This window comes from Suricata suricatta, chromosome 2 (assembly GCF_006229205.1).
Source record: "Suricata suricatta isolate VVHF042 chromosome 2, meerkat_22Aug2017_6uvM2_HiC, whole genome shotgun sequence".
In the NCBI taxonomy this organism is placed as follows: domain Eukaryota; kingdom Metazoa; phylum Chordata; class Mammalia; order Carnivora; family Herpestidae; genus Suricata; species Suricata suricatta.
The window spans coordinates 29,328,706-29,355,007 of record NC_043701.1 but is presented as its reverse complement, the minus strand read 5'-3'; the positions used below and the strand labels follow the sequence as shown (position 1 = coordinate 29,355,007).

At 37.2% G+C, this 26,302-nt stretch overlaps 1 protein-coding gene across 1 annotated transcript in view; it reads left to right on the top strand.

Moving 5' to 3' along the window:
* The window catches only part of KCND2 (potassium voltage-gated channel subfamily D member 2), a 468,460-nt gene extending 443,426 nt beyond the window's left edge, over positions 1–25,034 (top strand). Inside the window, exons 3-7 of the mRNA XM_029924404.1 lie at positions 6,551–6,713; positions 15,893–15,988; positions 16,857–16,949; positions 20,152–20,399; positions 22,387–25,034. Coding sequence (XP_029780264.1) covers positions 6,551–6,713; positions 15,893–15,988; positions 16,857–16,949; positions 20,152–20,399; positions 22,387–22,564 — 778 coding nt within the window. The 3' untranslated portion in view covers positions 22,565–25,034. The remainder of the gene's footprint in view (positions 1–6,550; positions 6,714–15,892; positions 15,989–16,856; positions 16,950–20,151; positions 20,400–22,386) is intronic.
* Positions 25,035–26,302: the final 1,268 nt, after the last annotated feature.

The window sequence follows — 26,302 nt, the reverse complement described above, 5'->3', positions numbered from 1 at the left end:
GAGACCCTAACAGATAGCATTATTGGTGGAGAAGTGATCCAGCTTTCAGGTCAGAAGAAATGATTTCACAGACTTCTCTGACTGGTGGTCATGTCTAAGAGAAAATTCAAACACAAAATCAGTAAGTAAAATGCACACACACACACACACACACACACACACACGCAGTTCATAGCACATACCACTTTCATCTAATTTCTTAAGTATACTGTCTTAGTACATTCAGGCTGCTGTAACAAAATACCACAGACTCGGTAACTTATAAAGAGCAAAAATGTATTTCTCACAGCTCTGGAGGCTGAGAAGTTCAAGATCATATCACCAACAGATTCAGTGTGGTGGTTAAGGTACCGTTCACAAACTGCCCTTCTTGCAGTGAACTCACATGGCAAAAGGAGCAAGGGAGCTCTGTAGCGCCTCTTTTTATAAGAACACCGTTTGTTTGGGCTCCGCTTTCATTATCTAATCACCTCCCCAAACCCCCACCTCCTAATACCATCATATTAAGCATTAGGATCTCAAGGTATAAATTTGGTATAGACACATTCAGACATATCATAGCAGATACCTATTTTTCAAATACTTCCATTTCAAATACAGATTCATGTCCACTATGAAGTTGTGGGATCTTTCCCCCTCATGTAGTAGTTGAAGTGCCGCTTTATTGCACCAGCACCTGCCCTACCCAATGTACAGGTTGCTCCCAGAGTTCTGTGAGGCTGCATAGGATCCATTCACTCGAGTCTTTCTACCTAGCAATTTAAGACGTTTTCACTGTGAAAAAGAAAAAGGAAGAGCAAGAGATTGAGTTACAGTAAGCATTGATGTTTATATTTAAGTAAGTATTTCCTTCCTGTTATTTGAAGATCTTTCCTACCTTCATGAGTGTTTATAAAATACACAGCTTTTGTTTTCTTTCTTAGAAAACAAAATCCAAGGGAAATGGCTTAACAGATGAAAAGTCATCCCTTAGCTAGGGAGGTTTGCTTATATAACATTTCTCTTTTATAAAATGAGCCTACATTTATACTCTTCAAATAAAAAGAGAAGAAAAAATAGAAACAATATGAATAGGACTAGGAAGCTAACAGTATTGTGTTTGAACACTGCACAAGAAAATTCCAGGAAATATTTCTCCATTTGATATGTAAAGACAAGCATGCTTTAGTCATAGGATTTCTGGACAAATGCCCAAAAGGGAGGAAATGAGTGGGCATTAATAAAATTTGCTTTGCAATATATTATGTTTAAATATTCATTCATGGATGGATGGATTGATGGATGGATGGATGGATGGATGGATGGATGGATGGATGGAAGATATATGTGTTCTACTTGTTTGTCTGAGTTAACCAGATTTAGCCACTTCTTCTATCATTGAGTGTATTGAGTACTTTGCAGAAACTTTTCAATGATATCTGAGAGTAAAATATTCAAGAACCAATAACTGAATCTCTTCTGAGAATTGGTCTTCCATTCAATATGGTCTTTAAGACATGACAAAAGATATAATTTTAACCAAATATTTGGGGCAGTGGGTGCAAGTTTAGAATTAATATTTTTATGTGAATAACAACTCCATATTATACCTTTTTAACTGATATGAGGAGGGAAAGGAGCAATAAATATCAGGTTGGCATATGTCCAGGGTGAAACAAAAAGCAGAAAGAAACAGGCCTGGCTCCACATAGTAAACGTCGGGAAAAAGTGGGAGGAAGTGAAAGCAGAAGGAACTAGAAACATGGGGAAATCTTCCTTTCAATGAACAGAGTTCAAGTCTGCTTGTTTTTATTATGCAAAACTTTTGGAGAGTGATTCTTTTATATTATGCTATTTTCGCCCCTGTTTTCCTCTATCTTTTAGGAATTCAACATTTATCTTAGTAGACCTTAGAAGCCCCTTATAATTTTTAAAGAAATATTTTTAAATATAGAAAAAAGTCTCTGTGAAAACAAATCCACATCTTTGTAATGCTTTAGTGTAAATCTTCTTGGGAAATGGATTTTTGAAGACTAGAGACATAATATTAAATTTTGAAGAAAAACAGAAAGACTAGAATATATAATATCGCTGGGCTTGGCATAAATTTAAGAGTAGGGAGTCAGGAAAAATGAGGCGTGTTTATATATAGAATAAAAAGAATAAAATGCCAACCACTAAACAAGTTGCCTTGGATAGAAATAATCATTAAAAGATGGCAGTATTGTAGGCAATACTTAAACTACATGATCAGTTAGCTAGAATGTCCCTTCTCATTATGAAGCTTTCTATTCTGAGCCTTGTCTCCACCAAGTTTGAGATATGATTCCTGAGGTGTGTAATGCTATTTTGCTTCTTACTACAAGTTTGAATACTGGTTAAGGGATCTTTTGTTAAGCAAAGGAAAGCAGATGATTTTGCCAGAGAGCTATTTCCTATCCCCAGTAAATTCTGTGCCCAATTATAAGTTTGCAGATAAAACTTCCATTCTCAAGGTTATCCTAAAGTGAGAAGAGAGACACAATGGACAATGTAAGAATTCTTACAAATCACACTGTGTATTTGTCGTGATTCTCCAGCATATTCAAATGAGTGAAATATGCTTAAAATATTGTAAATATCAACGGCAGTCCAATCTTGAAAAGAAGTGGGGAACAGGAAAAAGAGCAGAAAGGGGAATACAGTTCCAAGGGGAGTGTGGAAGGAGACAGCAGGTGCTTCTTGGGAAATCAACCTGAAGGTGTCCTTGCAAGCAATGGAGGGCAGCCTGCACCTCGTCTGCTCACCCCCACCTCCCCAGCAGCAGCACCCTGCCCCCTTTGCTCCCGTGCCTCCTACCATCTCCCTCTGTCTTAGCTTCACAACAGCAGAGCTTTGGGGCCCATCCTCATTTCCTGTATCTTGAAAAAGATCTGCCCTGTGACCCAAGAGTAAAAAGATGGGGGAAGATGGCCCCTCCAATGAGCACTTTGTTGTCCCTTCCACTTTCCATTACGATCACTCAGTCCTGACCAGACATCTCAAGGGTCACTTTTGCTTTTTTGATTGTGAATAAAATTTGGAATTAAAAAAAATACGATGGAGGTAAATACTATATATAATTGCATTTGATGCAAATTAGCACAGTTTCATGACATTAAAGCACCCCTAATCTGTTATCTCTTTTCCCTTATGGATTCTTTTAGACTATGAATTTTCTGCCTTTCAGAAAGCTGGCTCATATCTTTACTTTCTACCCTTTTGTTACAAAATGTACAAGAAATTTCACTTTGCCCATTTTTCTCTCTAAGTACCAAGTTCACTTCTGACTTATGTATTTATTTATATTATAACTTCTGTTTATATTCAAAAAGGATTTGCAGTGATTATTTCTCTAGTTGAATACTGGGCACCTTGTCAAAAATTGCTTTCCCGGGAAAATCTGCTTTATCACTTGGTTCAGAATTCCTTTGACTGAGTCCCCCCAGAGTCTATTTTCTCCCTTCTTCTTTGAGGCAAGGCCTTTCTGAATGTATGATTAGCCTCCATCCTTACGACCACCACAGTCTGCTACTTCAACTTACCAGCCTTCTGTCTTCTTAAAGTCTTATGAACTTTGGGTCTATACCACACAGTTTAGCCCTTAATTTTCTCTAATAATTATAAGAGCGTTAGCCTTGTCTACTCTATGATATAGTGAGCCTAGGATACAAAAAAAGTAGCTGATAAATATTAATTTTTTTAAATCTCTTAGAGAAAGACCGGAAAAACTTTATTTTGGTTTCATTTAGCTGTTTATTTTATTTTATGTTTTTATATCTTACAGGGTTTATTTTAATTGCATGGATTCAATGCTTGTCTATTCTGGCCACAACAAACATAGTTGAGTTTTATTTATTTTCCCCTTTTAGAAACATTTTCTAGATCCTGATTGGTAGACATTAAAATCAGCCCCCCTCTTTTTTTAAGCTGCCTGTGTGTTTTAGACTTTTCCAGGACCTGCTGTATCATCAGTGCAAAGAGAGAAAAAGATGTATATAAAATATGCCTGGGTACTCGATGTGAACTGTGGCAAACATAGAAATTGGCTCATGCACACACAGCATTGTATAAAAAGTTGATCTTCCAATTCCACTGACAGATCCCTACAGGACAAAAGTCCTCAAGACTTTATCACTCACCTTATAAATTCTTCAATGTGTGATTGTTTCTTTACTAACATAAACTTCAGGTTATAATTTACCTTCCCTGATGGACTACAGAAAGAGCCCCTGTTTAAATGGACACAGCATTCCAGTTCCTGGGTTTTTTCTATTCTTTGTCTGTCTGTTTGTTTCACTATAAATTAATACTGCCACTCTGATACCAAAAACCTGTGGGAACTTTAGTTACAGTGAATTAGCTCAACTGCTGATCACCCACAAACACTCACAAGAATGAGTAACTGGGCCTTCAAAACAAGGACCAGAGCCTGGAAAGGGGGTCAATGAATATATTGTCACTCTCACCAGCCTTTCCTGGGCCAATTCCTCTGTTACTTCCCTCTCCCATGTTGACACACAAACATTTTCCCACAAAACACAATTAGAGTGATCATTTCCTGGGCCACCCTTCAAGATGTAATGTCTCTCCAAGTCCTCCTTGACTCTGGATTCCAGTACCTGAGCTCCTCTCAGAGCTCTGAGCACCCCAGACCCCTAAAGTGAACATGGAGTGTTGGGGCTCTGTAGGCACAGCTGGGCAACTTCTGTAGTAATATGATCGAAAGACCTCCTTCCTGCCCCCTGTCCAGAAATTAATTCTTAGAATTCTATATCAGTAAGGTAGAGAAAATAGATTCTTTGACTAACATTTATTAAGAGCCTGCTTTGTGCTAGTGAGACTAAATAGAGCAGACCCTGCTTTGTCAAAGTTGTATCCTAATGTCAGCAGGGCAGGTGGGTGGTCAAAAAGCAAATATGTTAATAAGTTATAAAATATCATGTGTTAATAGTACTTGAAGGTCATTAAGTGAGAAAATGTTCAAGAGAATGACTAGGGGAGAGAATAATACCACAATGGATAAGATGGCCAGGAAATAACTTCTGGAATGGAGACATTTAAGTCTCAACCTGAATAATGATGATCTGGGGGCTGCACATTGTGGACAAAAAGCCAGATGGTCAGCATGGCTGGAAGGCAGTGGACTTGGTGCAAGATGGAATGAAATATAGGCAGTAATTAAATGATATAGGCCCTTGGAGATAAAACTGAAGAGTTTGGATTTATTTTAGCTCCAAGTCTGTTAGAAGGTTTAAGCAAAGTAGAACCAGGGCAATCTCCATTCTAAAACATAACTCAGACTGCTATGTTGGCATGAATTGTAAAGGGGTAAATATGGAAGAACAAGTTTGGGTAAGAAGTTATATCTATCTACAGCTCTGGCAAGAGTTGGTGATTGCTTGGGTTGTTGTGGTAAAATGGAGGTTGAGGAAAGAGACTGTACTAAGACATAATTCAGTTTGATTAGAGATAACAGGACTAGCTCAAAAATGAGATGCATGACTGAGGATTGAGGTGACTCTTTAAGGTTTGATGTGAGCAATTAATGGTTTGCCATTCCACATAATTGGATAGACTGTGGGAGGAACAGATGTGAGGGTGGCAGAGGAAGCTAGGGTAAAAGCATTCCTTATTGGCTAATTTGTCTTAAATGGCTCTTAATTGGTTCCTTAAAATCCAGGGGTAGGAAAAATCAGACTAGAATATTGAAGATATGAGTCTGATTTTCTAGGTAGACATCAGCGCTGTCAATATAAATTAAGGTATCAGCAACATATAGATAACTGCAAGCTATGAGATTGGATGAAATCACATAGGAAAGGGCTTATATGTAGACAAAAAGAGTCTGAGAGCTTAATTACTCCAAGATTTAAAAATCAGATAAGGGACAGGGAGGGAGGGGAGCCAGAAAAGAAGATGGAGGAGCAGCCAATGAGGTAGGAGGACCAACGAAGGGAATTTTCCAATACTGAAGCCAAGAGAGAGTGTTCCAAGAAGAGAGAAAACTAATCAAGTACAAAATAAGATCATCAAGGAGGAATGGCCATTGGATTTAACAAGTGAAGGTTAATGAGACCTTGGAAAGCTTTTTTAAAAAATGATTATATCTGATAAAAGGAATGTGATATACCACTTGTTTTTACTTAAATTTTATAACCAATCTAATGCTGTGAAAATTACGTGGAAAGAGAGTTATGCTGAGTATGCAATTCAGCATGGTAATACTGACTATAAATAAATGCAAAGAACTTTGCCAAATTATATAAAGGGCAACAGAAGAGCTATCATTACATCATCTGGCTTAAAACATTTTTCAATCAAAGAGATATCAAAATATTGGAATCAGTTCCTGCAATATTGAAAGATAATTTTTGGCTATTCAGATATTCATAATTTCTGGTTTATTAATGTATTAACCCATGTATATGGTAGCCATAAGTTAGAGATAGATTGGTCCAAATAACCATTTGACTTCAGGTAAAAAGCTATTTGTAGCAGGTGAAGATAAATTTCTGTGACTTAAAACCATATGTTTTTTTTCTCTAACCAGGTATGGTGACATGGTACCAAAAACCATAGCAGGGAAGATATTTGGTTCCATCTGTTCGCTGAGTGGGGTCTTGGTCATTGCTCTACCTGTTCCTGTGATCGTATCTAACTTCAGTCGGATCTACCACCAAAATCAACGAGCAGACAAACGGAGAGCACAGAAGGTGTGTATTCCGCTCTGGGAAACCTGATTTAGCATCTTCCCTTTTTTATAGTGAGCTTTAAAAATCCCTTACTGGATATTCAGTGTTCCAGATGCGGTCGATAGTTGCATCAGTCAGCACAGGCTAGGTTATACCACAGTAAAAAAGGAACCTTAATATCTCAGTGGCTTAAAACAACAAGGAATATTTCTCAGTCATCCTGCAGGTCCCTTACTGGTCCAGTGATGGAAATTCCCTCTTGACAAGATATTCTGCAATCATTCAAGCAGGGGTTACAGGACGTGATGCATCACACTGGCTCCTAAAACCTCCTCCTGGAAGTGGGCCAGGTCACTTCCATTTCTATTGCACTGGCCAAAGTAAGTCACATAGCCGCGTGTGACTTCAAAGTGGGCAGGGAAATATAACCCTACAGTGCAGTCAGAGGCAGAGAGAAAGAATTTTCTAGTAAACAGCACTAATGATAGTAGTAAAATCAAAGGTAGCTTCTTGGCAAATTTTATCAGAATCAGATTTCTAGATCTGATTTATTGCTTCTCTGTCTATCAGGGGTCAAGCTGGTTCCAGTAAGCAAGGACTATTAAAAGGAGCTAAGATATGTCTCAGATATTTTAAATAGTTGACCCAGGAAGTAGGAGAAATCTGATCATTAATAGCTGAGTTTTATTCCTGGCCCAGCAGTTTACTGTTTCTCTGAACTCTGTGCCAGTTATTAATCCCTCTAAGAGTAAGCTGGTGTATACGCAACTGTAAGATGGGAAAAACATCCCACGTCACAGTTTATATAAATCTATATGAGTATATCATAACACCAACAATATTTAACATTTATTGTCATTCTACTATGTGCCAGTGGTTTGGTGGCTTTTTAAAAATAATTCCTATTATCTTCATGAGTATAGGAGTGAGTCATCCTTATTATTCCTATTTTCTAGATAAGGATCATAAGGTACCCAGAAATTGAGAAATTCTATTCAATAAATTGTAAGACCATCATTCAATCTAAGCCAAGCTGGCACCCAGGTTTATACACTTAAACACTATGGTAGACTCCCTCTCAGAAAACCTGACTAAATGTTAGCACTAAAAGTGAGTTTAGCCCTTCCCCAAGTTTTGTCTAAATAGTCACTCTTAGAGTCAGGGCCCTTGCTGCTTAGAAATAATTTTGGAAATCTCTTGTATAGTTTCTTCAGGACCATGGTGCTAGATTTCCAGTATTCCTCACGGATACTCCATCACTATTCTTTATGGGTAGATTGTTTTTAGTATCCAAAAACTATCCACAACCGTGACTAAAGTGGATCCACAATGCCATACTGTAGGATAACTCTAAACTATCATGAGAGATTTGTGTGCAGTTCATAACTGACTTTGTAGTTAATTCCAGAACAGGATTTTAAGTATGCTTTTTAATGATGTTGGTCTTTTAGTTGAGTATAAAATCTTGAAAAGTAACTCTTGAGAAAGTTCCGGGTAATCAGTATAATCACAGCGCATACTGTCCAGAAAATGCATTCATGTCTAATGTCACAGTTCCTCTGCCTTTTGCAAAGAGTCACTTTTTCGGCCATGTCCTTTCTTGCTTTGCAGACTCCCCCATTTTTGAACAGGTGCCTGCCTAGCCTTTAATTATTATAGAGAATAGAGTAGTCCAATTAACATGAATATTGGAACTGATAATTCAATAAACAGAGGCTAGGAAAATGTACCCTCTGAGCAGTTTTGTAGTTTCACATAGGGCATATCTTTGGCAAGCAGAGATGGAGAAATTTTGGCCACAGTTGGCCCCTCCCCCAGGGACTTTCATGCTCACAACAGTGGCTCTGCCCACACATTACAATCCTTCTAACTGGGCACAAACGTACATTGTCTAAAATAACAAAAACCCTACAAAAATCTTAGATCCCCAGGACCCATCCATCTACATTCTAGAAATCCCTTCCTTGATATAAGAGCATAAAAGCTACCTATAAGTCATCTTCCCAGTGGGGGAGAGGAAAGAAAAACTACCTATATGGAAAACATAGGAAGTACAAATCTGATTTTCTAATAAATTGAATACCAAAATATCTGTATTTCCTTCAAAACTTTGTCATCTGCAACAATCAAATCAGTAAAGAAAAGCTAATTTAGAAGCCTTTTCACATAAATAAATTTAGAATTTATTCCTTAGGTTAAGGCAGTTTAGGTTTATCTGGAACTAGGTGATTTGACAAATATCAACGTTATGAAAAAGTAGTCACCAATTCAGTCAAGTAAGCAGTCCATTTAGTAAAAACATCAGTCAAGTTGAATAATAAGGAATATTACAAAACTATTTTAGACCATGTTTTCTGGTGTTTGGTCCTATTTTCAACTCCAAGCTCAAGCAAAAGTGTGAAATATATACAATATGCATTTGAGGAGTGCCTAGGTGGCTCTGTCAGTTAAGCTCAGGTCACGATCTCACGATTAGTGAGTTCAAGCCCCACATCGGACTCTGTACTGACAACTCAGAGCCTGGAAGTGCTTCAGATTCTGTGTGTGCATGTCTCTCTCTGTCTCTCAAAAATAAATAAACATTAAAAAAATTTAAATATGCATTTGAGAACATTCTCCTCGGCCCTCAGGGATACTTTCTTTCTTCTCGGCTCTTCTCCCAGCAAGTACTCTTCCTGCTTTCACTACCTGTCCCCACTCCTAAAAGGAGTGCACATTTCTAGCCACCCTTGATCATTTTTTATCTTTTAAGTTATTTATATGGGGAGGGGGGTCAAAGAGAGATGGGGAGAAAGAGCATCCCAAGAAGACTCTACACTGTCAGCAAGGAGCCCAACTCACGGCTCTAACTTATGAATAATAAGATCATGACCTGAGCAGAAATCAAGAATCAGTCACTTAACCAACCGAGCCATCCAGGCACCCTATCCTTGTTGATCATTTCTTAACTAAACACTGACCTGTGGGTGAATGTAGTCTTAAACTGGAACAAGTCTCCTTACACCCCCACCATTGGTAATTGTATTTTAATAGATGTATTTATTCAATAGTATTTGAGTTAAATCCAATAGTATTTATTGATTAGAAAGTATTTGCTGGGGCACCTGGGTGACTCAGTCAGTTAAACATCGGACTCTTGATTTCCACTCAGGTCATGATCTCATGGTTTGTGACATTTGTGAGTTTGAGCCCTCTGTTGGGCTCTGCACTGACAATGTGAAGCCTGCTGGAGATTTTCTCTCTTCCTCTCTCTCTGCCCCTCCCATACTCCCACCTGCATGAGCTCACTCTCTCTCTCTCAAAATAAATAAATACACATAAAAAATTTTTAAAAAAAAGTAGTTGCCAAAATAAGGCTAAACTGATACTATGACAGATAGTAGGGTTGATATTTTGAAGTAGGGAGCCTACCTTGCTTTAAGATACAAATCACACCAGTCAATCAAGGTGAGATTATAAGGCTGCTTGTAAGAAATTTTCATGTATAATAGTAATCATAATTATAACTATAATTTAATAGTGCTAATAGCAAAAATAACAACCCTCTCCACAGTTTCTAGTATATCCTAGGTGCTTTATATCTGTTACTTTCTTTTCACAATCAACTCACACATGAAATGTTATTATTTCCATTTTACAGATGACTTTCTTATGCATATATGCCTACTGATTAAAGTCTAAGACAAAGAAATTCTGGCATTAATAGAGTTATATACTTTAGGGATTTTCTATAGATAATTCTAAATACAGGAGAAGTTTTGAATCAATGAGCCAAATTACAGCCAATGGACAATGTAAATTTTTTGCTTGTCACATAAAAATGTTGACATTGATACAGAAAGAAGTTACCAATATTCAGTCTTTTGTCATACTTTACTCTGGTGGTTATCAAACTTTAGATTCTCTGGAATCATCTGCAGAGCATGTTAAAATATAGACTGCTAGACCCACTCCTGTAGCATTTGATTCAGTAGTGTGGGATTACAGTCTGAAAATTTGCATTTCTCAAGTTCCGAAGTGATGATGATACTGCTGGTCTGAAAACCATTTTGAAACTTTGAGAAACATTGTCCAGTACATTAATTAATGTCCACATCAAATAATTTTTATAGAATTCTAAAATAATTAAATAAATAACACCTTGCCAGAGCCTAAGTATGATCTCTCTTAGATTATCTGATATTAAAAGTATCACTCAGACCCTACCCCACATCTCTGTGGATAGCTAGATCTTTGTCTACAGTTTAAGAACTCCCATTATCAACACATTTAAGAATCTGAAGGTTATATACTTCTTGACATCCACTCTATGTTTTAGCCTTATTGAATTACCTACTTCTGCTCTTAAGTCTCCGTTCCATCCTCATATCATCTAATATAACCACCTGGAAAACTCAGGGTGCCATACACAGCTCAAATATTACCCATTTCATGAAGACTTCCCTCAGTGATGTGTACACCATTAATTGCTCCAGCTTTCCTCCTCTTACAATATCATGCATACTCTAGTATCACGTATTATACATATTCTCCTGATCCTCCATTGTTCTGAGTGCAGTGCCCAGTAGAAAATAGACACTTAATAATTTGTGAAATGAGTGAAAGAATGAAGAGTGAAGTCTTGTTCACCTTGACCGTGTCCTTCATTCCTAAGGTTGGGTGGACACTCCTAGGACCAGTTGAAAAGAATATTGGGAAGCATGATTTTTTTTCTCTGGTACACTCCTGCAATCTTCCTTCAGTTCTTACTTCTTCCAACCTGGAGAACTCTTGTGGCTCTCTCTTTCACTGACCCTTTCTTTCAGGGGCCCTTCTACTTATCCAAATGCTGGCACTGGTTCTGCCCAGCCCTGCCATCACCAGGATTAGCCAAGCTCTAGAGCTGACAATTTTGCACTATCTTCCACTGACTTCTTCCCCCTCTCTCATTTTATTAGTATTTGGCACAAACTTGTCTCATTTCTAGGGGAGGTATTTACCTTAACAGATGGAAAGATTCCAATAAATTCCTTAAATTTGTGAAAGCTGATAAAGCTTTTACCTCCACATGAGGCATTTGACTAAACCTTAAATGAAAGAAACAAGTCTAAGTAAAATTTCCAGAGTAAATGGCACATGAAGTATGTGAGCTGGTATTTGAAGAGTAAGGAATTGCCTCACATTACAAAGGAAAAAGACCTTCTCTACCTCACTTGTGAATCTACATAAGATACCTTTATTTTTCAAAAGTATTGAAAACATTTTGTGATTTGGCAACAACACGGTCCAATAACTCCTCGCAATCTACCTCCCACATCATTTAGAAGATAGATCACATTTAAGAAAATTACTATCTCCATGGTTTTTGGCTTATACCGTCTCTGATTGGGTTCCCTGCCTCTGTTCCAGAGAATACATTGTAAAGTTTATATAATGTCATTTGGTGCAATTAAAAAACAATCCACTTGCTGAAAACTACTGCATACTAGCCTCTGAATACTCTACAATAAAAGGGTTCTATGTCAATTTAGTTTTAGAAAAATTATATACTATATCCACTTTTTGTCTTCACATTGAACATCCACAATATGATATGTTGTAAGGAATCCAACAGCAAAGAAACCTGTTTGATCTTTCGGCATTTCCCAAACTTCTGTTGAGCACAGTACCTATTGTTTGTTTCATTTTGTTGGTTTGGACTTTACCCATAACACTTACTAGTTCTTTGGACCCCAACTTTGAGAAATCCTGCTGAATTTAGAGAATTTAGAAGAAAATTGAATTTATGAAGAATTGAGATGCATGGGGAAATGTGCTTATGAGACAATGTCTTTTTATCAACACTATCGGTGTTTCTCAAGAATTTGAAAATAACTCCAAAGCTATGGTTTTCTTACACTGACAATATAAGCCATTTTGTTTAATTAAAAGTCTGAAATCCTCCTATTTTTCAAATAGGCTATTTAATGAGACCTTACTTTCACTCCATAATATTTGCTGGTACTTGGCCATGCCAAGAAGTTCTATTTCCTACAAAGTAGGGGTAGAGGCTGCAAGGAATACATTTCCTCCTACTAGCTGATGGTGTTCTTTTAACCTCCCATCTACAAAGCCACAGTTGCCAACATCATCATACCGAGTGGGTCAGAAGTAAAGTGATTTTCTAAAATATCTTCATAAAAGAAATTTCCTCAATTACCTACTGAAAGCAAAGATGTAATCACAGGTCATAAACGCTGGCATTATTCAACAGGCATTTGGTGTGGTGCTCCACAAGACCAATTAAACCAATTAACTCATATAGTATTGTTGTAAAATGAAAGAAAAGTCGTGATTGAAATTTGAGATGGGAGGTTTTTCTAACTTAGTACACGGCTTAGCAAAATGGCCATTCTGTCTACAAAAACTGCTTCTTTTTCCCTAAGCTTAGAACCACTTCTGGAGTAGTGGTTGCCACCATATGTAGGCTTTTTAGTGTTGGAAATACGTGTCATTTTCCTTTTCTGGACAGTGTTTTTGGTTTGTGTAAATAAATGTATCACTTGTGAAAAAAAAATGTTTTCTACTACTGCTGCTGTGTGCTTGGAGAATACCGTACGTGGGACTAGAAACTATGATACAGGCAATGTAATTGCATGCAGTCATTGCTGAAGGAAGGAATAAAGAAGGAAGAATGGAAGGAGGGAAGGAAGGAGGGGGGAGGGAAGAGGGAGAGAGGAAAGGCTAGGGGGAGAGGAAGACCAAAAAGTCATTAACTGTTTCAGAACCAGTGAGATTCTAAGACTTAAATTTCCACAGTAATTCCTTTCTGGAAATCAAATGTATATTTAAATTACTTATTTCTGAGTTATTACCTCAATTCAAAGTCATTTCCAAATGTGCCTGCCATTTCCCTTTGTTTTATCAAGTCTGGCCTGAAATCCTGTCTGGGCAGCGCAGCTTTTGAAGTTAAAAATGTCCTACCTTCCAGCTTCTTTCTCTAGTATTGTCTCAGTGCTTTGAGTGATCTGAACAGTATACGGCCAACAAAGAGTGAATTTTGTCTATTTTTCCCATCATTCATAAATATGATCTTGGTACAAAGTATTATTTTAACTTGGAATCAGCAAACAGGAAGAATAAATTCACGGAGGAAGAGAGAAGGGGCGGAGTTGAAGCCAAATGGTATCTTAATGCTATTTTGAGAGCTTCCGATGGCTCAGTGCTCCTCACAAACGCTGTGAGTGAAAGGGCATCTTGGTACAACTCTGGAGGGAGGGAAGTTTGGTAAAACACGCACAGACACCCTTTGATCTAGGAATACCTCTGCTTCTAGAAACTGTCTTGCAGAAAAGTACATCATGATGTTCAAGGCAAGACCCATTGCTTGTAGTAGCAAAAGATGCTTTAAAAAATTAATGGTAGTTGGCTGCTTAAATAAATGATGCTTTTTCATTAGTATATTATATATTTATAATGAATGAGGTGGATCTATATATGTAGCTATGGAAGGAGTTTCAATCTATATTAAATGGAAACAGCTGAGTGCAGAGGAGTGTGAGGGGCATTGTCCCAAATGAGTAAAAATATGTGTGTATAAATGTATGAATACACACACACACACACACTTTCTTTTATATGCCTAGAAAATCTCTGGCAAGACTCTCTAGAAATATTACCAGTGGTTGCTTCTGAAGCATAGGAGCAGGGTAGCTCCAAGGTGCAGAGAGACTTACTTGTTTTTGATGCACTTTTGTATTAAAACTTTTGTCATATGTATGTATTCATTTTTCATTTTGGAAAAGGCAGATAATTTTTTAATTTTTATTTAGAAAAACATCCCAGAGCTAAAGACGACAGAAGGTATTCATCTGGGTTGTTTAGAAAGGGGAAGAAAGAAGTCTTTATGGGGTAATTTTATAGGAACTTAACAAAGCCATCCCATGCTTCCTTATACACACTTGCTAGATACACATCTTACAAACAGAATGTTCACCAAAAAGTGCCCTCCAGGAAGTGAAAGCCAGACTCATTCCACGACTCATTCCAGACACAAACAGCAGCTCTACAGGGGTGAATGGAATACCAGATATCTGGCGAAACAGCGAGTTCGCTCAGGATGTCACTTTGGTGATCTCACTGTAGCTGTGAACACCCTGAGCCCTCCAAACTGGAGAACATTCTCTACACATAGATATTTTACAATTAAAAAATAATTTTATAAATATCCTTGGAGTGGCTCACTGTGTCCTCATCTCAACAAATTCCAGATAAGCATGCTGTGATATGGGCCAGTGTCAAAATAAAAAGTGGACAAATTGAGGATTTTTTTTGAGACTCCATGTTATTCAACATGGGATCTACATTGTCCAATTTAACAAAATAAGTGCAAAAAGTATTTTTGATATTTGAGAATACAGATATACTGCACTATTATTTGTTCTCAATTATTAAATACAAAGCATAAGTGTATTTTAATACATTTTTTTAAAAATCTTTTTTTTAAGAAAAGTAAGGAAGGAAAGAAGGAGGGAGGGAAAGAGAAGAAAAAAAGGAAGGGAGGCAAATAGGCAATTGGTCCCTGGAATATATTTACTAATATTTATAAAGACATTAGTTTAAATGAAAATGATTTGGAAGGTGGTATGTTAAGTCTTCATTCTATTAAGTTACTGAGATTGGGATAAGTGAAAATATAAATAAAGGATACTGCCATTTTTCTCTTAACTCAACTGACAGAAACAATAATGATCTTGATCTTACTATAAAGACTTAATTACAAGTCTTAAATGCACTAACACTCATTGATCTTATTGAAAAAGTTCATGAAAATAAAGTACTCAAATGGTGAACATTTAATTTTCAATAATCATATGTGAAAAGCTAGCATACTTTTAAAACTGTGTGTGGTGGGGCACCTGGGTGGCTCAGTCGGTTGAGCGTCCGGCTTCAGCTCAGGTTATGATCTCGCGGTTAGTGGGTTCGAGCCCTGCGTCAGGCTCTGTGCTGACAGCTAGCTCAGAGCCTGGAGCCTGTCTTCAGATTCTGTGTCACCCTCTCTCTCTGACCCTTCCCTGCTCGCCCTAGCTCTCTCTGTCTCTCAAAAATAAATAAAAACTTAAAAAAAATTTTTTTTAAAAACTGTGTTTGCTGACATTAGCATCACACAAGAGTGCCTTCACTGTTTTAAGAAAACAATTCATGACTATTAACAGAACATTTATTTCTCTTCTGACTTGTAGAAAGCTAGACTCGCCAGGATCCGGGCAGCCAAAAGCGGAAGTGCTAATGCTTACATGCAGAGCAAGCGGAATGGCTTACTCAGTAATCAACTGCAGGTACAGTCAAGCATTTCACATTTTTTAATGTTCGATTTATTAGTGTAATATTGATTTAGTTCTATTTAACCATATAATTTTATTGTGGGCAATTATGAAAATGCTACTGAAACAACAAAAATGTCGTTTTTAAATAACCTTGCCCTGTGTAGTCTCATTGGCTGTCCGTAGCAGATTAGAACCTGGGCTATGAAATATTGCTGGTGAATCATGACTCCTATTCATGATTGAGCAATATTTCTTCACTGTCTTATTGAAACATGGGAAAGTTCAAAAATTCTCACCGACGCAAATACCTATTTTTATTTCAAAATTATTTATGTTCCTTAAAATTTGTTTGTGTGAGGTGATGGTGTCTTGTTTTACTTCCTAATGGAGAGGGAACAACATTTCCGTGTTCTAAAGCTCACATGGTAGGAAATACAAGAGAAACTTTACTTTTCTTACTTTTACCTCAAACTTTCCTTTAATATTTAGGATTCCACTCATCTTGCTATCAAAATAGCTTTTATGTAGGTGAGCATGATCATGATTTCAGGATTATCTAAGCACTAGATTAAAATTTATTATCCAAAAAGAATAGCTCCCAGGCTTTCAAAGGTAGCAAGTTGAATGAGTAAAACCGATTTACATTTTCAATTCAGGGAGGCAAGCCTAAAAGCCCAGACCGCTAATTTGACAGAAATATAAATGCTGATTACCAAAATCAAAAGCAACTGCACATTTGTCCCTTCTTCGTTAAAAAAAATTAAAATGCTGCCATTTAATCTCAGGAAATAGGCTAGAGCTCTCTGTGGAAATGTGTAGCTGAGGTTCTCATTGTTTGCAAGTGAAACAGAAAGCACTTCTGTCTCTTGTGCGTTCACAGTCCGCGGAGGATGAGCAGGCCTTTGTGAGCAAATCCGGCTCCAGCTTTGAAACCCAGCACCACCACCTGCTTCACTGCCTGGAAAAAACCACGGTAAGGAAAAGGCACGAATGTCTGCCCCGGTGGAAGACAGTAATCCCATTTGCTTTTGTGAATACTGAGTGCTTCCAAATATGATTTCACTGTCTACATTACTGAAAATTATACGAAAAATGAAAAAAAACCCCACAATATTTGAAATTGCTTTGAAAGACTCTAGTGACATTCAACTTGAAAACTATTTTAGAGAATTATTTAAAATGTTTTTATCTTCAGTGATTATCTTAACTCTAGTCTGAAATATCAGTTTAATGCCAATGGAAAGTCATTTCCCAACAGCCGACTGGGTGTCCTGTAAAATATTATTTTTCCTCAGATAATTAAAATGTTAATTAAACAAAAACAATGTCGTTGCTGTGTTTCTGACATCTAGGTAAAGGGAAAAACAATAATGATAATAACAACAAAAAAGAATAACTGAATATAAGCATTCTTTCCATTAAAGGTTGTACTAAACAAGATGGGTAATAAAAACGATGTGTTCCCATAAGAAAAATGACACATGTAATCACTGGCAAGCCCTTTGGAACTGAGGACTGAGTCTGCCCTTCTCCACTGAGCAGCTTTCAGTCAGACCTCTGCTTTAGCAAACGGACCCTTTCCCTAGCTAGCTTGTCAAAAGGGGTCATAGTCTTTGACCACAAAGCAAAACACAACTTTTGCCATATTTGAATCAAGTCTACTCACTCACTTCCAAGAGGCACATACCTGTGTTCTCATTTCCAACATATTCCCATTCATTTCTTCACTTCCTTATGCAGCCATTCAACAAATTTGTATTACTTGCCTACTACGTGACAGTGAGCCAGACCCTAGATACACCGTGAAGTCCCGTGTGGCCCCGCCCCCATCAAGCTTCCACATATGGGATAAAACAAAGATGTTACTGGAGAAGGGTCAGGAGCTGCAGAGGAAAAATGAGGCCACAGCACAGTGCCACAAAGAGGGTGGAGTCATGAGGGGCTTCCTGGAGGAAACTGCCTTGAGACCCACAGGATGCCTAGGAGCTGGTTAGGCCAAGAAGGGAAGGAGCTAAGAGGTGAGGTAAGCACCGGGGGAAGGCTGGAAGTTGGCCTAAGAGGAACTGAAAGAATTTGAGGGTGATCAGAAGACAGGGTATGCAGTGACCCAAGTAGAGTGAGAGAAAGTCTACATAATGGAGGCCTTGGAGGCATGTGAAGAATTTTGATCTTTTCCCATAATAAATGAAATATTACTTGAGGGCTTTAAACAGGGTAGTTACATGATTATATTTGCATTTTTCAATGTTTACTTTGAGAGAAAGATAGTGTAGAGAAGAGGCAGAGAGAGATAAAGAGGAAGACAGAGAATCCAAAGAAGCATGAGATCACAACTGAGCTGAAGTCAGCCACTCACCTGATGTAGCCACCCGGGCATGCCCTATATTTGCAGTTTTAACTAAAGATCCATAACTTACAGGATAAGGTCTGCAACCTTTCAGATACTCTTTGAAAGGTAAATGGTAACATTAATAATCAAATCTATTTATCCCCATGCTCTTCGCTTTTATTTTCATTTTTTACGATCTTACCTTTCCTTTTTACTGTTTTAACTTTCAAATAAAATTATTTAACACCAATTAACATAGTTCAAATGGACCTACCTACAAAAGTAACCAGGGAGAGGATGAGTTCTTCGCTTCCAATTCCTGGTGTGATCAATTAGAAGCGTGTGCATTATATACTTGTATTTTGTGTGAGAATTCTGCATTGTAAAAGAAAACAGATTGTGAAAGCTTTGTGAGCTATATTTTTTCTATAAAATTTGACATTGAAATTCACTTCTTAATTGGAAATTCTGTCTTACCTGGTCATATTATTCTGTGGACTTTAAATCATAGAATCTTAGGTTTCATTTACAAAATGACTAACTAAAACAATCTATTGGCCAGTGAATTTTTTCACTAAATTTTAGAATGAGAGATGATTATGTGGAACTTGGCATGTGCAAAGCCTTCCTTTATAAGATTATTCCTACCTACACAAAGAAAAATATAGTAATGAAGTCATCCTCCAGCAGTTAGGACCCAAATGTTTTCCCTTACATTTATGAGATAAAATTCTTACATCGGCATTTTAGGAAGTGATTCTTTATTAAATACTGTAAACACAAAATCTGCACTGTATTTGTGTTTAAAATGTGGTATACAAAATGTTGCCATCACTGTTTGGCATCAGAAGAACTATGAATACAGGCAGCGCTGAGTCCAGCCAGGGATGTATCACAAAAATAAGAAAGGAGACCTCAGAGTCCAGTGCTCACCCTTTCTGATCATGAAGTGTCACACTTTGCAGTATTTTACTTATTTAAGTAATAGGTCATTTGTCTATACTTGGGAATTTTAGGGGAACAGCTGAAGAAACAGAAAGTACAGGAGCACGTGGGTGGCTCAGTCAGTTAAGAGTCTGACTCTTGATTGTGGTTCAAGTCATGGTGTCAGGGTCATGAGACCGAGCACCCAGGTGAGCCCCATGTCGGACTCTGCACTGAGTGTGGAGTCTGCTAAGATTCTCTCCCTCCCTCTCCCTCCCTCTCCCTCTGCCCCTCTCCTCTGCTGGCACACTCTCTCTCTCAAAAAAAGGAAGGAAGGAAGGAAGGAAGGAAGGAAGGAAGGAAGGAAGGAAGGAAGGAAGGAAGGAAGGAAGGAAGAGAAACTCTTTTAAATACCTCATTTTCTAATTAAAAAATGTTTTCAATCTCATGTGAGAATATTTGCTAATGTTTAACAGACAATCTAATTTGGGACATTCTATTAAAGTAGTATCTTTAACATATTTCCAAACTGTTTAAAAAATAAAAGTCAATGTAAATTTACACATTTAGTGTGAGTACTGTTTTATGTGCATTTTCAACCATTTTTTCTTTGCCTCTGAACTTCCAGAAATGATATTTAAATTAATAAATGATATTTCAAGATGAAGTTAGTCTGTGAAGAGATACTGAATCAGCCTGCAGTTGTCCATCTCAAAGTCTAACAAGGGACATGCTATTTTCACACAAATGCCAGTGTGAGCTGGCTTTGATATTCCAGTATTGATGAAAGTGGCTAGTTGCCTATTGGATAGTCTAAGTGTTTGGGCATGTTTGGGCTTTAAAAATAAAGCCATTCATTTTCTTTCTTAAAATCCCAATGTGTTTTTTGCCTTCTCCACATGTCCTCACAACTGTGGAACAGAATCACGAGTTTGTGGATGAGCAAGTCTTTGAAGAAAGCTGCATGGAAGTCGCGACTGGAAACCGTCCCTCAAGTCACAGCCCCTCTCTCTCGTCACAACAAGGAGTCACCAGCACTTGCTGTTCACGACGACACAAGAAAACCTTCCGCATCCCTAATGCCAACGTATCAGGAAGCCACCGAGGCAGTGTGCAGGAACTCAGTACAATCCAGATCAGATGTGTGGAGAGGACCCCGCTGTCTAACAGGTACCGGGGTTAACCCATGTGGGCGCACACACCTGTGCTTGCTCCCTGAGCGTACCTCCAGTTCCAGGCATGTCGCCGTCTTGGTGTATCTGGTATTTTTTTGGTGTTGGGGAGGGAGTGTGGAGGGGGAGCAAACAATTTTTATTTATTTATTTATTTTTAACAAATACACTTTAGAAGCACCGTGTCATCTAAATCCTAGTTCCTAGGGTTTATTTAGTATGAGACAAACTAATACCATAACAAGTATGTCGTAATATTTATTTGAGTACAAAGCAGCAGTTGTACAGTATGAAAAGTAGAAAGAAGGCAAAATGTACTTCTGCCTCCGACACCAATGTACTTCTGCCTCTTTAACTCCACAACTTTTTCTTATTTGAGCAGACACCTTTATACTCAGGAGCCTTTATGTAAATGCAAATAACCTTAAATGATAGATGGGCAACACTTACTAAAGGAGACAAATTAAATTGACACTAGAATCATTGAAAAGTACTCAGCAGCACCTAAAAATAAAGCAACTCCTTCAATGTAACAGTGAAAAATAAAACTATGCCTATACACATCTCTTGAATCAATATATAATTTTGATCATAAAGGTATTTTGAGCCACAAGAAACACAAAAATCAATCCCGCACACACAAAAAACATAAGTGATATGCTAAAATTGTTCACCTCTGGTTAGTTTATGGACAATGTAGGTGAAATTTTTCTAATGGTATTTTCCTTTGCTTCTCTTTATTTGCTTTCTGTTTTTCCCACAAACATGTATATGTAACACAAAGTAATCCATTTAAACTATACAACTCATTAAAATGACCAATTCCTGCCAAAATAATTTTGCTTTATTCTTCAAATTAAATAGCAATGTTTTTATATTAACAATCCATTAATTCAGTGCTGCTTCTTTGTTCTCATTCAACAATCTTGTGAAAAACCTGTTTGAGATTCTGAATTGAAGCTGTGTTGATTTACATAAATCAGAGGTCTCTGGGACCAGAATATTAAATTTTAGAACAATGAAAGATTTCTGTCTCTCAGTGTTCTACCTCTACATTGCAAAATTAAGCAGAAAACAGAGAAGCATTTAGAAAGAAAATTTTAGGACATAAATATTTTAAGTAAGATTTCCATGAAAATAAAGTAATTAGATTTAAGTACACCATGTATATGCTTCTTGCATCTTTCTCCTTTTCCCTGTATCCACATAGAGTATAAAATTCACGCAAGAATACCACTTGGGAGGGGCGCCTGGGTGGCTCAGTCAGTTGAGCCTCCGACTTCAGTTCAGATCATGATCTCACAGTCCGTACATTTGAGCCCTGCTTCTGGCTCTGTGTTGAGAGCTCAGAGCCTGGAACCTGCTTCGGATTCTGTGTCTCCCTCTCTCTTTGCCCTCCCCCACTTACTCTCTGTCCCTGTCTCTCAAAAAAGTAAAATAAAGACCAAAAAAAAAGAACACCACTTGGGAAAACCTTGAATTATTGGTAATGGCTCACATTTTTGGGTTCTTAAAATTGGCTGTCACTAACCTGAGAGCTTAAAGGGCATCATCTTTTCCAAAGAGCCAAGATAGTAAAATGATTCTGTGGTCAAAAGAACTGAGACACACTCACAGGGAATTGGGGCGCATCCCTTTCATAGGAGCATCTCAAAGGTCTCAGAGGTCCTGTCTTAAAGAAAGTAATTTTACTTTGCTTAACCCTGGCTTTCCAAAACACACCTGAGTCTCCTTGAGTTTATGTAGAAAACACTGATGAACACTGACTGAGCCAGATTAAGCTGGCTATTAGACCCTTATTTAATATTAATGAACTGATCAATGTTCACTTCAACATATATTAAGGTTTGGGGCTTCATTTTTTAAAAATCATGGTGACTGTCGTTAGATATTTGAAATGTTGCTGATAGAATACATTCCTCAGTTGTAGGAAAAATTTTTTCAAGTAAACAACTTACTTTTTTAAATCTATTTTTTCCCATCAGCCGATCCAGTTTAAATGCCAAAATGGAAGAGTGTGTTAAACTAAACTGTGAACAACCTTATGTGACTACAGCAATAATAAGCATCCCAACACCTCCAGTAACCACCCCCGAAGGAGATGACAGGCCAGAATCCCCTGAGTACTCAGGAGGAAATATTGTCAGAGTGTCCGCTTTGTAAGACAGTTGGAACCAGGTCTAAGAGAATTTGAGCTCTGGCCGTGGAAAGAATTCCAATGTGGAAGACAGAAGAAACAATAAACCTTTTGCAGATGAAAAACAGCAAGGCAAGAAGGTTGACAGTGAAATAAAAACAAAGCTTCCAAACTTGAGGATGGAAATAAAACTACCAAATGGCATTTCTAGGCAGAGTTTGACCCGTTCTACAGAGGAAGAGTCCGTGACCCTTTGACTTTGTGATTGAGCACAATGAAATGCCACCTATCAATGCTTCTTATGATCTGAACTCTTTTTTAATAAAATAAAGAAAATAAATCTTTGAACATAATGTTCCAGTTGAATGCAAAACAAAAAAAATATGGAAAACATTTTGATAAAAATTTTTCCTGTTAAAACCATGAACATTGGCTATGATGAAGATTATTACATATTAAAAAAAAACTCATACAACACATTTGTATTGACTGAAGGAAACCATCATAATGCATGCTAGAACTCTTTGGAGCAGTGATCTCAGTGTCCTTATGTTGTCTTCAGAATAGGCATGATAAACTATAATTGTAGAAAGGGGGACTTTCTGTGCACTTACAAGCTGATTGCTCATGTTCCATGGTGGGCTGTGCAAATTAACTCCTTTTAGAGCTGCGGTATTTCTCATGGGGATGCTCATTAGTAAATCTAAAGTGTTCAGATAGTTCAGTATTAATTATCATTTTACCTTGCACCTAGATACTGTTACAACTGCAATAATTCATTGTACACCTGTTGTATCAGGAATCAGGATTTTTGTTGTTGTTGTACTTTCCAGGTCTTCATAGATACAGTAAGAGCCACATTCATAGAGAAACTTCTGGTGTGGCCAGATTTTAGATAACTTTTTAATCCAAAACTATTGTGCCATAAATGTTTTCCAGTAATATTTTTTGGTCCGCAGTATTCGTGTGACGGTGCATTATCTGTTCTTGTATTTCTATAGCACCTTTTCTTGGGTTTCTCGTCATCAACTGGACTAACGTTTTGTAGTTCAAATGACTTTCTTACTTTTGTATTCCCCAACATATTATCTTGTAAGTAGATTATCATCATCAATCCCCTTGTCAAAAAGTAGGAAAAAGGAGTTGACATCTATGAATGATCTCTAACCTCTTTGCTGTTAGGGAAAAGCCCAGACGCTGGATAGGTCGTTATGTGTTTCAGGCAAAGAGTAGGCTGTGATGAATACCACAGAATCAGTGATCCCAGAATCTCACTTGATGTATTATTTATTTTACTTTAGATCTCGAATACATTTTGAGAATAACTAATGTGAAATGAAATGCAGAGATAAACTAGAGTGCTCTATGTAGCAATATTTGATGAAAGCACGTTCTATGCCAGTGAGAAGGCAGCACAAATTGATCTGAGAAAGGCTCCTGTGGGCTGCAAGGAGCGATTTTCTCCGCTAAATCAGGAGGATGGGAGTTTGATGATGCAAAGCTGATCTCTATGTACATTGAAGTGAAAAGTCTTTACACCTTTTCACCTTTAAACTATATCAGCAGACATGTCTGCACGTGACCGTGTAAAAAAGTTGTATGTCAAATGAAAAGTTTTGTTCATTCCAAACCACCACTGTAAGAAATAAAGTTTAGCTTCTGTACATGGAAAGAATTAACAATTATCCCTCTACTCTAGAGATTTTAAACTGCTTATCATAATTTATCATAAGAAAGGATTAATCCACCCATTTTCAAGTAAAGCCAGAAATTCTTGCTTCCCATTTCTAGAATAGCTTCTAGAACAGTGCTGTGCACACAGTAGATCTTAATAAATATTTGCTTAATAAAAGTAAGACAAACTCTACTATCCTTCGGGAAGAACTGGCTTTATTCCTAGTTCGTCTTTTAAAAAGTTACTAATCTTCCTGGAGCGTGAATATTAACAATTATATTAACACCTGCCTCATGTCACTTTGTGTTTCTAGAGCAAATATATAGTGAAACTTCTTTGATGGCAGTGGTTGAAAAACTTTTTCAAAAGTAGACTAAGGAAACCACAATCAGGAATACTTAGGTCTTTTGGTTCCCGAAGAAAAGTTCTATTTTCATGTTCTTAATACTACATTTAAAAAATGCAGTTAATTGTTTCAGTTGACAATTCTGCCTCCTTTTCAACTTATCATTTATCCCAAACTATTCATTTCTTTAGATTTTTGGAAAAGAAAAAAATTTTTGGTGTTTTAGGTGATTTAAAAATCTACTGTGTTGGTGGTGAATGATTATTGATGACTGTGTTAAGTGCATCTGTATCGTAAGTGAAATGTAATTATTTCTGTGTACCATATGGAGTAACCAAGGTCATTGTTTCTGACAATTTTGTTTGAAATTCATATATCTTATTTCAAAGGATAGCATAATATCTGCATTATGCTGGAAAAAAATAGACCTTTGGAGAATACTTAAATAAAACATGTGCATGCTTGAACAGGACCACATGGTTGACTGTTTCTCTTTTTCTTAGACTTCCTTCCTTTCCAAAATCTAGGCTGTGTCATGATCATATTTGGGGGAACCTTATAACATGTACAAACTCAAAGTACCTGTCAATTGTTAGTAACACTTAAATCTGGTCTTCATCAGTGGAGGTAGTAGATTTCCGCCAACAATGGGAATTGAGGAAGAGACTTTTAAAAAAACAGTTCATATCACTTAAAGATAAAAGAGTGCCACTGCTTTAGCTGATATTTCTAGGAAATACATTGGCAACTACAACTCTGTAGCTAGTAATGTAAGTCTTTTACAAAATTTTGTTGGTCATTACTAAAAAAGGTAGTATGCTTAAGATCAGTTGTTTTTGTATATGCCATACTTTTAGACAGAGTGCTTTCTGCAGTGTATGACCCAGTTTATTAGCCAGCACCCTACAGGCCACATGCCTATGGGACAGCATGGTCGAGAGAAGTAAGGCTGGTGCCTGAACCTTATATACCTCTTGTCTACCACTACTAAAGTTAAGCAAAGTGAAGCTCTGAGTTGATGATATTGGTGAGAACTCAATCAGATCTCTAGTCAAAGATTCTTTTCTATTCAGGCAAACAGAAAAATGATATATTTGTCTATTATATGAGTATGTATATGTATATTTATATGTATTCATTCATATACCTACACATAGATTGTTATTCTTTTTGTATAGCACATCTGATGGTTTCTTTTCAGGAGGAAACAAAAAACAAAGAAATGTTAAGAGATTATTAGAAGAGGGGAAAATTCAGAGTAAATCACAGAGAGTGATTTTGAGTAGTGATAACTAGTGATACTCTTGGTGGATTGTCTCCTTTTTTGTCTTGTTAGTTATTTTCTTTTATAGTCCTTCATTTCTTGAGATGCCAATCCTGCGTTAAAAAGGTTTAACACACCTCCCTATTCCTTCAACTGAGTTACAGTGTTGGCTTGAAAATAGCCTCCAGGGAGTTATAGCAATGTCTGCCTGCCGTTACTCAAAAGAATAAAAAGGGTTCTTGATATCAAATACATGACTCCTCAGAGTTTCATAAGAAAGGCGGCTCCTCTTCCCTGGAGTGTTATTGGGTGTTTGTTTTATTAACTCACGTGTCCAAAAATGGTTATTGCTCTGCACCGTGTAAATTTCATCAGAATTTTCAACACAATTGCATAGGCACACTGTATTTTTTTTTTTAAATAAGAGCTTAAGTAGGATATACATCAGCTGGTTGTGTTTAGGGTAGCAAAACATTCTC